Raw genomic sequence first — 13,846 nt, forward strand, 5'->3', positions numbered from 1 at the left:
GGGTTAGAGCTATAGGCAGAGGTTGAGTAAGCTGGGACTCTATTCCTTGGAGCGCAGGAGGGTGAGGGGTGATCTTATAGAGGTGTATAAGATCATGAGAGGAATAGATCGGGTAGATGCACAGTCTCTTTTCCAGAGTAGGTGAATCGAGGACCAGAGGACATCAGTTTAAGGTGAAGGGGTAAAGATTTAATAGGAATCTGAGGGGTAACCTTTTCACACAAAGGGTGGTGGATTCGAGAACAAAATTCTGATTTCACCTGATCAACTGTGGAAATTATAATATTTCAAATATATTTTGTTTTGCAGTTTGAAATGTTTTACTTTTTTAATGGCAGTTTTATTGTAACGTTGGAAATCCAAATTTGAATGACAAATGGTTTACTAATCATGAAGGATCACTACTAAGCCAAATAAGATATGGAAAAAGAAAGCTTGCATTGAAAACTAAATCTGTGAACCTACTGGTAATGGGAAAACGTGTATAAAAAATATAATGTTGAGCCATAAAGAAAATAACCATGGGAAATATATGGGAAGGATGAGTGCAAAGATTCAATAATAACTGTGAGGGCTGGTGATGTCCCTGTTTCTTCAACCTGCAGCACTTGACATGTGAGCATTTGACAAGTGAGAGCCATTCCTGAGATGCATCTTTCCTCTTGCTCTTGGAAATAATCCATTAATCTCTGTAGGTGAGTCTTCCCAGGCAGCATGGCATTTAGCCAATTTTAAAAGATTCACTGTGATTCCTCCTGCAGAATCTGTTTCAGTTTGCATTGTTAGGGTTGTAAATCTAATCTTATACCCACAGGTGAGAACACCCTCTGAATACTAAGTGCTGGCTGAAGGGTCCAGTTTTAGTTACTTTGCCACTACGTTTGGCATTTAGGAATTGAACAATAGATCTAGTCTCCACTAGACCATTAGTATTTCTTTCGCGACTACAATAAGGGGAGACTAGAGGATCTATTTCCCTTGTCAAAAATCAATAGGTCAGCAAATGAATGCGTGTGGCTATATTGATTATATCTAAGGGTCAGAAATATGCTTCCATCTATCAATAAAGGCACACATTAGTGATCACTATGCCCTAACGATTGTGTACTTTCATTTACAAGGGAACCATTAATGAACAAAACAGATTTAGAGACAAAAGAGTTGCCTGTGCATCATCCATCTGAGCAGAGCTCTGCAAAGCATTGTTCTTCATTCATCCCATGAATTGTAATATTACAATTGAATCAGGATATTTGTCCAATGTGTGGGAATACACTTTTCAAATAATCAGTAAATGGGCGACTAAAACTGGAGGATTGCTTTCAATCGAGGCGTGAACTTTGTTGTATTTTCATCCTTGAATTCATTTATATGCCGTGGTCTATTTCCATTTGGTTTCAGAGTGTCTGCCAGACATCAGAGATTGGGCGGCTCCTGGCTGTCTACCGGTTCACAGCTATTTACGATATACATTAATGACTTAGACGAAGGGATTAAAAGTACCATTAGCAAATTTGCAGATGATACTAAGCTGGGGGGTAGTGTGAATTGTGAGGAAGATGCAATAAGGCTGCAGGGTGACTTGGACAGGTTGTGTGAGTGGGCGGATACATGGCAGATGCAGTTTAATGTAGATAAGTGTGAGGTTATTCACTTTGGAAGTAAGAATAGAAAGGCAGATTATTATCTGAATGGTGTCAAGTTAGGAGGAGGGGGAGTTCAACGAGATCTGGGTGTCCTAGTGCATCAGTCAATGAAAGGAAGCATGCAGGTACAGCAGGCAGTGAAGAAAGTCAATGGAATGTTGGCCTTCATAACAAGAGGAGTTGAGTATAGGAGCAAAGAGGTCCTTCTACAGTTGTACCGGGCCCTGGTGGGACCGCACCTGGAGTACTGTGTGCAGTTTTGGTCTCCAAATTTGAGGAAGGATATTCTTGCTATGGAGGGCGTGCAGCGTAGGTTCACTAGGTTAATTCCCGGAATGGCGGGACTGTCGTATGTTGAAAGGCTGGAGCGATTGGGCTTGTATACACTGGAATTTAGAAGGATGAGGGGGGATCTTATTGAAACATATAAGATAATTAGGGGATTGGACACATTAGAGGCAGGAAACATGTTCCCAATGTTGGGGGAGTCCAGAACAAGGGGCCACAGTTTAAGAATAATGGGTAGGCCATTTAGAACGGAGATGAGGAAGAACTTTTTCAGTCAGAGAGTGGTGAAGGTGTGGAATTCTCTGCCTCAGAAGGCAGTGGAGGCCAGTTCGTTGGATGCTTTCAAGAGAGAGCTGGATAGAGCTCTTAAGGATAGCGGAGTGAGGGGGTATGGGGAGAAGGCAGGAACGGGGTACTGATTGAGAGTGATCAGCCATGATCGCATTGAATGGCGGTGCTGGCTCGAAGGGCTGAATGGCCTACTCCTGCACCTATTGTCTATTGTCTATTGTCTAAATGGTGGGAATGATGTTTTAATGATGTTATCTGTCTGCAAAAGCTTGCAGGGTGAACCTGGGAATAGCTGAGAAGTAGCAGGTAAACTGGTCATCTTCAACTGCCCATTGGGTTAAATTTCTGCCAGATGGCCAGCATTAAAAACACCTCTATAAGAAAGCACTACTATAATCCCATGTGAAAGAAGTGCAACTATTATTATCCAATCACGTGAAGAGCCAAATTACACTACTCACACGTTCCAGGATTATCTCTTCATATTTGTACATTCCATCGCTTCCATTAGCCTAGGAAGGAAATAAATAAATAAGTTTCAACCTTTCAAACAACCAGTCAGTCACATTCCTGGATGTAGTTTTTGAACCAAGTAGCCAATGTCTGCTAAAAAAAAATCAGAATATATTTAAAACTATATGCATTCACCAAATAGGTGCCCATCATTTGGGGGGTGGATATTCTTCCAATGGTATTTTTTAGAACATAACATCAGAAGGAGAAGCACCAATAGGCCATTTGGCCTCTGGTATCTGTCCCTCTTTCAATAGCCTCGTAACAGATCTTTTAGTTCAATGCAACTTTCCTGCACCAGCAATATTCCTTGAGTTCCTTAATACCTAAACAAAACCTATTATCTCTGCCTTGAATATGTTCAGTGACTGAGTCTCCAAAGCCTTCTTGCAAAAACAATTGCAAGGATTCACTTGCTTTTGCTTATTGCCATTCTGTACAGCCAACCATTTACTTTAAGAAAATGAACTCAGCTGCAAAATAGCCTAGCCATGATAAATATTATCCATGCGTCTACCCTTTCCAGTCCTGCAAGAATATTGTAAATATCAATGAGATCAACCTTTTCTTATAGCTGATAAGAGTTGTTGATCTTTAACTTATTTTGTTCCCCAGAGCAGGATCACTTCTGCTTTTTTTTGTGCCTAAAAAGGAATAATATTTATTCATAATCTATTGGATTAATTCTTTAAATGTTAGCCATTGTTTACTATCAAACTTTTAAACATATTTTCCAGACAACCATGGCAAAGCTATATCTTATACCAATATAGTAGGCTTTGTTTCGATTTAAAACAGTAGTTTCATATTGGTATGGTGGCACAGCAGTAGAGTTGCTGCCTTACAGTGCCAGAGACCCACGTTCGATCCTGACTACGGATGCTGTCTACACTTGCACTATGCACTGGTGCACTATTCAGACACTATGTCTGTATGTTTTCCCAGTGATCGTGTGCATTGTGCTCCCACACTGCAAAAAAAGTACAAGTTTGTAGGTTAATTGGCTTTGGTAAAGATTGTAAATTGTCACTAGTTTGCAGGTTATGCTAGTGTAAGTTAATCGCTGGTCAGCGCAGACTCGGTGGGACAAAGGGCCTGTTTCCACGCTGTATCTCTAAACTAAATTATTTTCATTAAAATTCTATCATGTGATGGCCATGTTTCCCAAAAGGCCTCTTAACCTCTGGATTATTAACAAACCTTTTATTATCACACAAAATTAGCTTGTTGGTTCCTCAACATATTAATCTAGGAACAATCTCATCCTATGAATTAATTTATTACATTATTATTACTAATTTGCTTTGTGTAATCTATATGTAGATTAAAATCTTCTGTAATTATTTAAGTACCTCAATGCTTATTTCTTGATTTATACAATGCCCTACATTATCAATTCTGCTTGGGAGTTGATCATTGCAAGTCCAAAATTAATGTGAAATATGATAATGTGATAACGCCAAATTTTCTTACTTCTCTGTAGAGGTATAATTATTCAAAATAAGACAAATGTATAAGTATAGTATCATTGTATAATAGTCATGTAACTGGACTTTTACCTGGAGACATGTTTGTATTCCACCAGGACTGCCAGTGAATTTAAATGAAAGCAAGTACTGTAAACCCTCGTTATCACAGATCTTGGGGGAGGTGGGGCATGTGGTGTCTGTTATTGTCGATTGTCCGCTATAACCGAGACTAAGGTATTTTCATTGTATATGTAGTGGGGAAAAAAACAATTGCAGTTGCTGGTTACACAAAAGGACACAAAGTGCTGAAGTAACTCAGCATGTCAGGCAGCATCTCTGGAGAACATGGATAGGTAATCAATCACTGAAAGTAAGCATGCCAGTCACTGAAAGTAAGCATGCCAGTCACTGAAAGTAAGCATACAGGTACAGCAGGCAGTGAAGAAAACGAATGACATGCTGGCCTTCATTGCAAGAGGATTTGAGTTTAGAAGCAAGGAGGTCTTACTGCAGTTGTACAGGGCCCTGGTGAGACCCCACCTGGAGTATTGTGTGCATTTTTGGTCTCCTAATTTGAGGAAGGACATTATTGCTATTGAAGGAGTGCAGCGTAGGTTCACCAGGCTAACTCCCGGGATGGCAGGACTGACGTATGATGAAAGAATGGGTCGACTAGGCTTGTATTTGCTGGAATTTAGAAGGATGAGAGGGGATCTTACAGAAACATACAAAATTCTTAAAGGATTGGACAGGCTAGATGCAGGAAAAATGTTCCTGATGTTGGGGGAGTCTAGAACCAGGGGTCACAGTTTAAGAATAAGGGGTTTAGGACTGAGATGAGAAAAAACTTTTTCACCCAGGGAATTGTGAATCTGTGGAATTCTCTGCCACAGAAGGCAGTGGAGGCCAATTCACTGGATGTTTTCAAGAGAGAGTTAGATTTAGCTCTTAGGGCTAAGGGAATCAAGGGATATGGGGGAAAAGCCAAAATGGGGTACTAATTTTGGATGATCAGCCATGATTATATAGAATGGAGGTGCTGGCTCGAAGGGCTAAATGGCCTACTCTTGCACCTATTTTCTATGTTTTTATATTTCTATGTAATGTTTTGGGTCAAGACCCTTCTTCCGACTCTCAATCCGGAACTGGGCCTGGATTCCAGGTGAGTTGACCACCCTGGTCTGTTAGCGGCCAGGGGAGAAGCGAGGATCGGCGGATTCAATGGTCATGGTCCACAGGCAGCCAGAGTGCAGGTAAGGGTCGAGGGTGATGGTGGGAGCGGCAGGCGTGGCCTGGAAGCGACCGAGGAAACAGCGTGGGCCGGCGGTGGTGGCAGAATGCCCGGCTGGGGAGGTGGTGTGGAGGCACCCGGCGCTGCAAGCAGCCGGAGTGGCGTGGGGGCAGTTGTTGGTAGGACAGTCCAATATAATTGAAAACCATTATAAAGAAGTCTGTTACAACACGGGTTTGTTGTAATTGATAGAAATGCTGGTATCGCATGTAGTGACTGTAAAACCACAGGATCGTTGTAAAAACTTATCTGATTCACTAATGTCCTGCAAGGGAGAATACCTAATAGAAACATAGAAACATAGAAAATAGGTGCAGGAGTAGGCCATTCGGCCCTTCGAGCCTGCACCGCCATTCAATATGATCATGGCTGATCATCCAGCTCAGTAACCTGTACCTGCCTTCTCCCCATACCCCCTGATCCCTTTAGCCACAAGGGCCACATCTAACTCCCTCTTAAATATAGCCAATGAACTGGCCTCAACTACCTTCTGTGGCAGAGAATTCCACAGACTCACCACTCTCTGTGTGAAGAAATGTTTTCTCATCTCGGTCCTAAAAGACTTCCCCCTTATCCTTAAGCTGTGACCCCTGGTTCTGGACTCCCCCAACATCGGGAACAATCTTCCCGCATCTAGCCTCTCCAACCCCTTAAGAATTTTATATGTTTCTATAAGATCCCCCCTCAGTCTTCTAAATTCCAGCGAGTACAAGCCTAGTCTATCCAGTCTTTCTTCATATGAAAGTCCCGCCATCCCAGGGATCAATCTGGTGAACCTTCTCTGTACTCCCTCTAAGGCAAGAACGTCTTTCCTCAGATTAGGAGACCAAAACTGCACACAATACTCCAGGTGCGGTCTCACTAATGCCCTGTACAACTGCAGTAGAACCTCCCTGCTCCTAAACTCAAATCCAACTAATGTTGGTTAGTGCTTTCTGACTCAGGCTCACACCATTGTTGTTGACTTTTAATTGCCCTGTGAAATGCCCTAACCAGCCACTCACTTAATGGTCAAGGAGGGACGAATAATAACTGCTTAATAATACCCACATCCCTTGGCAGTGACAGAAGGAGACTAATCTAAGATTTCCTGCAAGATATTGGCGTTGGCAAAGGTGCCACCAACAGTGACCCCAGATGGCTACCTAGTAATTAAATAACACCATCAAGTAAGCCACAGCACAAGGAGACTACTACAGGTTGAAACATCAATGTTTCACATTTTTTGTGACCTTGACCTTCTGATGAGCAAGAGCACAATCATGACTGAAATAGTCAGAAGATACTACAAAATTCTTAACAGTCCTTTTCTTCTGCTAAAAAGGCTCATGTGCGTAAACTAGAAACGATTAACAAAAATTGTATCGACTTGCATCCTATATCAGTTAAACACACAGTTACAGAACTGTGAGGCATCCTAACTTCTGTTGGATTTTCAAAAATGGTGGATATAATGAATGATAATAATAATAATAATAATGCATTTTATTTATATAGCGCTTTTCATATACTCAAAGACGCTTTACAGAGATTTTGAGAACATAGGGAAATTAATAAATAGATAAATAAGTAAATAAATAAATGAACAGAGAAAGGAGACAGAAGGTGAGGTGACCTTCAGTGGTTGAAGGCAGTACTGAACAGGTGAGACTTCAGTGATGTTTTGAATGTGGTGAGTGTGGAGGAGTCTCTAACGGTTTGGGGTAGTGAGTTCCATAGGGTGGGAGCAGCGATGGAGAAAGCCCTGTTCCCCCAGGATCTGAGTTTGGTCCGGATGTGGGGGGATAGGAGATTGGCAGCGGCAGAGCGGAGGGTGCAGGTGGGAGTGTGCCTGTGGAGGAGGTCGGTCAGGTAGGATGGGGCCAGGTTATGGAGGGCTTTGTATGTTATGAGGAGGATTTTGTACTGGATTCTCTGGGGGATGGGGAGCCAGTGGAGTTTATAAAGGACGGGGGTGATATGGTCACGGATCGAGGTGTGTGTGAGTAGACGGGCAGCGGAGTTTTGAATGTATTGAAGTTTATTGATGATTTTTGAGGGCCGCTGGGAATGAAGCACCCAAAAATCTTACCGGGGAAATGAAAACAAAATTATGAAAGAGTTAGAATTACATGAAAATTGGGTGAAGTTAGGATCAAGATCCTACGAAGTGTTAGAAAAAGTTGGTATCGATTTGGAATCTGTCATATTGCAAAATAAAAGACTTTCATTTATATAGAGCGATAACAAAGTGCTGGAGGAACTCAGCGAGTCACGCAGTATCTTTGGAGGAAATGGACAGTTCCACTCCCTCCATAGTTGATACCTGACCCACTGAGTTCCTTTAGCACTTTACGTTTTGCTCAAGAATCCATCATCTGCAGTTCTTCGTGTTTTCATTTAAATAACTCCTTTCATATTCAGGAAATATCCTGAAATACGTCCGGGCCATGAAATCTTTTTGAAGCCACCAATCCAACGCAAGCAAACCAGCAGCAAGTTTGCTATCGTGATAGGAGCTCCTTTAGAAGGTAGAAGTGGCACATTCACATAGTACTTGGCTGAGGTAACGTAGTTTACGCACTCAGACATGTGGAATAGTGATTGACTTCAACCCCCTGCGTCTGATGTGAGGACATTCTTACTGCACTAAAGCATAGTATCAATCAGCAAAGCAATGCTCAGCAGTGCATAACACTGAAACTGTCGTGCTGAAATGGTTGGTTCAGATACTCTGATTATCTCAGTTCTGGTTACTTAAGCACAAAGGATTTTTTAATCCCTGGAAGAAGTGCAGAGAAGTGTAACTAGGTTAATCTCCAAAGACTAGGAAGGTTATGAGAAAAGATCACAAAATTCCCAGTCTTGAAGAAAGTGAACAAGACAGGACCTCACAAATGTCCATGAGATGTTAAGTGGAAAGAGACAGTATTTCAAAAAAAGCCGTCGGTAGAATAAGGGGTATGAAAATAAATTGATAAAAACTGTGTCTCAGATGAGTGTGCAATTCTTTATACAAAGCACAATCAATAACAGGAATTGCCACCTGGGTAAGATGGGAGAACTTGAGTTAGCCCTAGAAATTGAGTTAGCCCTAGACTTTAACTTCGTGGAGCTCACGGTCCCTGGTCAGAGACCGACTTCAGGAGCTCCAAGCCCAGGACCTTCGATCGCCCCGACGCGGGACCTTCGATCGCCCCGATGCGGGACCTTCGATCACCCCGTCTGCAGATGTTTTGATTGCCCCGACCGCGGGAGAATAAAGAGGAAGAAGATAATACTTTATTGCCTTCCATCACAGTGAGGAATGTGGGGAATCTGCTGTGGTGGATGTTTGTGTTAACTTATATGTAGTTGTGTGTCTTGTGTCTGAAGAAGGGTCTCGACCTGAAACATCACCCATTCCTTCTCTCCTGAGATGCTGCCTGACCTGCTGAGTTACTCCAGCATTTTGTGAAATAAATACCTTGTGTGTCTTGTTGCTTTTTTAGTATGGCTGTATGGTAATTCGAGTTTCACTGTGCCTTAATTGGGACACGTGACAGTAAACTGACCTTTGAACCTTTGAAATTGTTCTTCACTTAAAGAGCAACATTAAACCGTTGGCAAATGTAACACTAGTGCAGGTGCCACATCTTTAGTTGATATTCCATTATAATATTCTATTATATAAATATGAAATAGAATTGGTCATGTGTACTTTGTGTGCAAAAAGGCCTTTTTTCCTCTACTGGAATATATTGACCGGTCTACCAATTAATAGTTGTGGTGTTGATGAGGGAAGATTAGGGGCTATTGTGAGAGGGAGGAGATGTGGGGTGTTAGAAATGACAAGGACAAGCTGGGTGAGCTCAAAAGTGACCATGGGGTTGTGGGGGGTGGGTGTGGGGTTGTGGTGAGAGGAGGAAGGGGTGTTGAGCAATGTTAGATTGGAGGAGCTTGTTAAAATTAAAAAGAGATCCACTGCAAAAGGATTTAGGCCTCAAACTCTGTGTTGACAGAGCAGGGAAGGCAGCATCCCTTTAACTTGTGGGGAAAGAAACATTATGAAAACCTGAATCTGCTTAAGAGTCCCATACGGTTGGCAAATCGAACTTAACTGAGTGACGTCCAAACCTATGTTGAACCCTGTTTTTAGGCACCTTCATGCGTGAGCAGATTACATGCATGGTGAATCCAGACCAAAAATAGCAACCCATACAACCTACACAATCAGCGTTTCACTTAAATTTGATAGTACTGTATAGCATACAAAACATTGCAATATGTGAAAAAAAAAGAATAAATTCCTGATCTTACGGCCTTGTACCTGATGGAAAAAGAAACTTTTAGAGACAAAAATCTCAGTACATTACTTTCTCCAGATTAAAAATGATTTGTGGTATTTGAGTGGTTTTGTGCAAAATGTGTAACCCTTGGCCCAGGAAAGCATTCACCTCACTGAACTGAATATGTTGAGGTTAATGATATGATTCACACGCCAGTGGGGTTTGAACAAGCAATTGTTCTATACCTGTTGCCAGTGTAACCACAGCAAACAAGCACCATGTATGAAGTTGGCTAGAGGAAAACCTTGTCTTCTGAGAAAATTCATAAATACACAGGTCCTGGAGATATGTCATAATAGGTATCAGCATTTCTGTAAGAAATGAATGTACCGTGTAACTGCTTTCTGTCAGAAGTTGCCATGGACTTTACTTCCTTCAATAAAGGGTGATCTATTAATAATGCTACCTCTGATATTTGTCTTTGCAAGCAGAAATACAAAAGGGTCCACAGACATTTATATTGGTATCAAGTTTCTGATGCTACTTGTTTTAGTGGGGGGGAAGGCAACAGGACTGTGATGCAATGTGAAGGCAATTGAAAATGGAGTTCTTAAAGTAGAGCAGTGAAAATGGCTGACTGTGTTTGTGACCGATGCATTGGCAAGCTTGTGAGATGCAAACCTACCCAACTGTTTATCCTGTGCATTGAATGAGAGGAAATGCTACTGAGGGTGGACGACACTGTTGAAACCTGAGGTGAGGACACAATGGAAAAAGATAGCTATACACATGAAGGGGAAGGCAATATTGATGCTGGTGGTAGGGGAAGAGATATAGGAAATCATGGTGAATTACAAACTCAGATAAGAGCATAATGAAAACCTCGAGTAGGCTTTCCCATGTTCGGTACATACAACAAATACCACAGAAAACAGTTTAAGTCGCATTTTCTATACTTTTGTTATAGGAACAATTGGACTGGAAATGAGAAAATCAGGCAAAACTATCTGATATGTTTCAGTAATTGTTTAGGGGAGTCATGTTAAATATCCATCAGTAGCAAGATGGCACTTAAAAGAATGCGGCTATTCCAGCCAAGATACTATTGTGAGGTGTAAACAAAGGCCAAGCCCATAGCTATGATAAAGGCCAGTGAAGATGGCCCTGTACCTAAAATGTTAAGGAGTAGGATATATATTGTATGAGAATGCAAGTCTATGAAGTAAATAGCTCTGGTAAAGATTAGAAATGGAAATGCTGAATGCTATTTATTGCATTGTCGAGGAAAATTATAATAGTACATGTAATGAGGTCATCCTATTCGCCACCCCCCCGACTGCATCAAAACAATAACAGGCAGCCTTGGAAGCCTATCCTCCCTAATCAAACCGCATGTCAAAAACCTTGGCATGATATTTGACTCTGCATTAAAGTTTGACAAGCAAGTCAACGCTGTGGTAAAAGCCAGCTTATTCCAGCTTCGTACCATAGCTAAAATCAAACCATTCCTCCAATTTGACGACATTGAAAAAATCATCCACGCATTCATTTCCTCCCGCCTAAACTACTGCAACTCCCTATACACTCAGCCAATCATCCCTGTCCCACCTGCAATTGGTCCAAAACGCCGCAGCGAGACTCCTGACGGGTACCCGTAAAAGGACCACATCACCCCGATTCTGGCCTCTCTCCACTGGCTCCCAGTGCAGTACAGAATCAACTTCAAGCTCCTCCTATTCACATACAAAGCCCTAAACGGGCTTGCCCTCCCCATATCAAAAATCTTCTAACCCACCACTCTATCTCCAGGTCCCTCAGGTCGGCCGACTTGGGGCTACTCATTATCCCGTGGTCTAGGTTTCAGCTCAGAGGTGACCGTGCTTTTGCGGTTGCAGCTCCTAGACTGTGGAACAGCATCCCTCTCCCCATCAGAACTGCCCCCTCCATCGACTCCTTTAAGTCCAGACTCAAAACCTATTTCTACTCCCTAGCGTTTGAGGCCCTCTGAGGGGGCGCTGTGAACTGTTTATGTATGTGCTGTTATGTTTGTGTGCCATTGTATGTTCGTTCTTAGTACCTGAACTGATGTACAGCACTTTGGTCAACGTGGGTTGTTTTTAACTGTGCTATACAAATAAAATTGACTTGACTTGACTGTAAGATTACTCTACAGTTGGAGGAAGCAACTGTGAGTATATGCTTCAATGCTGAGTCATCAGTCTGTCAGAGGTCAGAATGCGCAGCTGAGACAGCCTCTTATCATGATAAGAGCCTGTCTCCTGTTGGGTTGCTGATAGAGACAGGCTCCCATCGCGATAATGGGAAGATTTTATTCCATTGTGGAAAATAATTTTGTGCAAGAATAAAATGGGCTATAACCGCGTACGTTTTCTGGAGTCCTAGGCTCTTTTCTAATCACCTAGATCCGTAGGAGTTACACTATCTCTGGGAAGGCTTACTGGAAAAAAAGGCATATCTGATTTTTGGAAATCCATTTTTGACCTAAGGTTTCTGTCGGCAAATGGATAGGCAATTGATTGAAGACAATGTCGAGTTAGTATTTTGTAAACGACCCGTTCCACTCAAACTCACAAGTTTCAGCTTAATCAATTAAAAATGTTTCAGTGCCATAGTATTGAGTTAGTCAGACAGACTCTTTTCTTCAGTCTGTTGGAGGTAACTGAGAAGAGAAGTTAAAAAAAGATAATCAATTGCATTTTATAAATAAATCTGGAAAACTTTTAAACTTGACAGAGAATTTAAAGGTCAAACTAGTGAAAAGCAAAATTAGCACTGATACAGGATGTTATTATTTGTATGGGAGAAAAAATACAGCAAAGACCTGGAATTGTTTAAGAAATAATTGGATCCTGTATTATGGAAAACTGACCTAATATATGCAGTATTGCTTTCCTTACTTACATGTATATTATAGACCTGTAATTTCAGAACACCTTTTTCCACCTGCCATCTGTTAGTAATCTCTATTCATATAATAAAAAACAATGCAAAAAGCCATTTCCTGGTATTCCTACACACAAAGCATTTGTGTATTCCAAATCCTCAAATGTACTTGACCTGTCAGTAAGGATGAGCATTGCACACCCCTTAGCTATCTTGACTGGTTCATAAATTCACTTTCAGTTGTAAAAATGGCACAATGTCTCAAGTATCATGTAGCCATATAACTGATATTCAATATGTGCATCATCATAAAAAATTTATTGTGAATACAATGTGAAGAAAATGACTGACTGAGCCTCACCATTCTCAAGCGTAGTTAGTCCATTTCCATCAGTTCACAGTGAATTCTAAACAATAAAGGCAATAAAGGCAAACTACTTACATAAGGCCCAGTATCCATGGAGTCAGCATTCACAATAATGGGAGGAGGGTTTGCCTGTAAAAACACAAAATAAAATTTGACTCCACCGTAATTGACTATCAGTTTATAGCACTCTAACTAACCATCTAAAAAAGTAATGACATTGGTGGAGTGTTTAATGCTGAAATGTGCAGCAGAAGAGAGTGTAACCTAACACCAATGAGACACACCAACCTAACCAGTGTCACTTTCAAGCACGGACAAGCAATCAGGTGTAGAGAAGTGTGGGAAATATCTGTCAACAGACTAGCAGATTCAACTTTCACACACTAACAATGAATCACTCCAACAAAATCTTTTAACAAATTTGCATCCCATATTTGAAAACTAAAACTTAAATAGCTAAATTTTACTTTTCCTTGATGTCCAGCACGTGGAAGTTGAAACTGATGGGTGACACAATGGTGCAGCAGTTAGTGCAGCTGCCTCACAGCTCCACATGTGATGACCTTGAGTGCAGTCATGCGAAATATGCATATTGTCCCTGTGACCACCTGGGATTCCGCTTGATCCTCCAGTTTCCTTCCATGTGCCAAAAAGCATGTTGGTTGTTAGGTTAATTGGCTACTGTAAACTGTTCTTCGTGCAAATGGATGACAGGAAAGTCAGTGTGGTAGGCAGAATCTAATGGGGAAGCAAGAGTTAAACTGGGATCAGTATAATCCCAGCGCTGCCGTCGCAGCTGCGGCTTGCCTGCAGTCCGTCTGTCTTTTGTG

General features: G+C 41.5%; 1 protein-coding gene across 8 annotated transcripts in view; it reads right to left on the reverse strand.

Moving 5' to 3' along the window:
- Positions 1-13,846, reverse strand: part of dlg3 (discs, large homolog 3 (Drosophila)) — a 358,637-nt gene that overhangs the window by 165,454 nt on the left and 179,337 nt on the right. For all 8 annotated transcript variants that reach the window (XM_078412470.1, XM_078412469.1, XM_078412468.1 and 5 more), the window contains 2 exons: positions 13,092-13,145; positions 2,687-2,737 (listed from right to left, as the gene is read on the reverse strand). In XM_078412470.1, the coding sequence (XP_078268596.1) occupies positions 2,687-2,737; positions 13,092-13,145 (105 nt within the window). The remainder of the gene's footprint in view (positions 1-2,686; positions 2,738-13,091; positions 13,146-13,846) is intronic.

The sequence above is a fragment of the Rhinoraja longicauda genome, chromosome 15 (genome assembly GCF_053455715.1).
Source record: "Rhinoraja longicauda isolate Sanriku21f chromosome 15, sRhiLon1.1, whole genome shotgun sequence".
Lineage (NCBI taxonomy): Eukaryota > Metazoa > Chordata > Chondrichthyes > Rajiformes > Arhynchobatidae > Rhinoraja > Rhinoraja longicauda.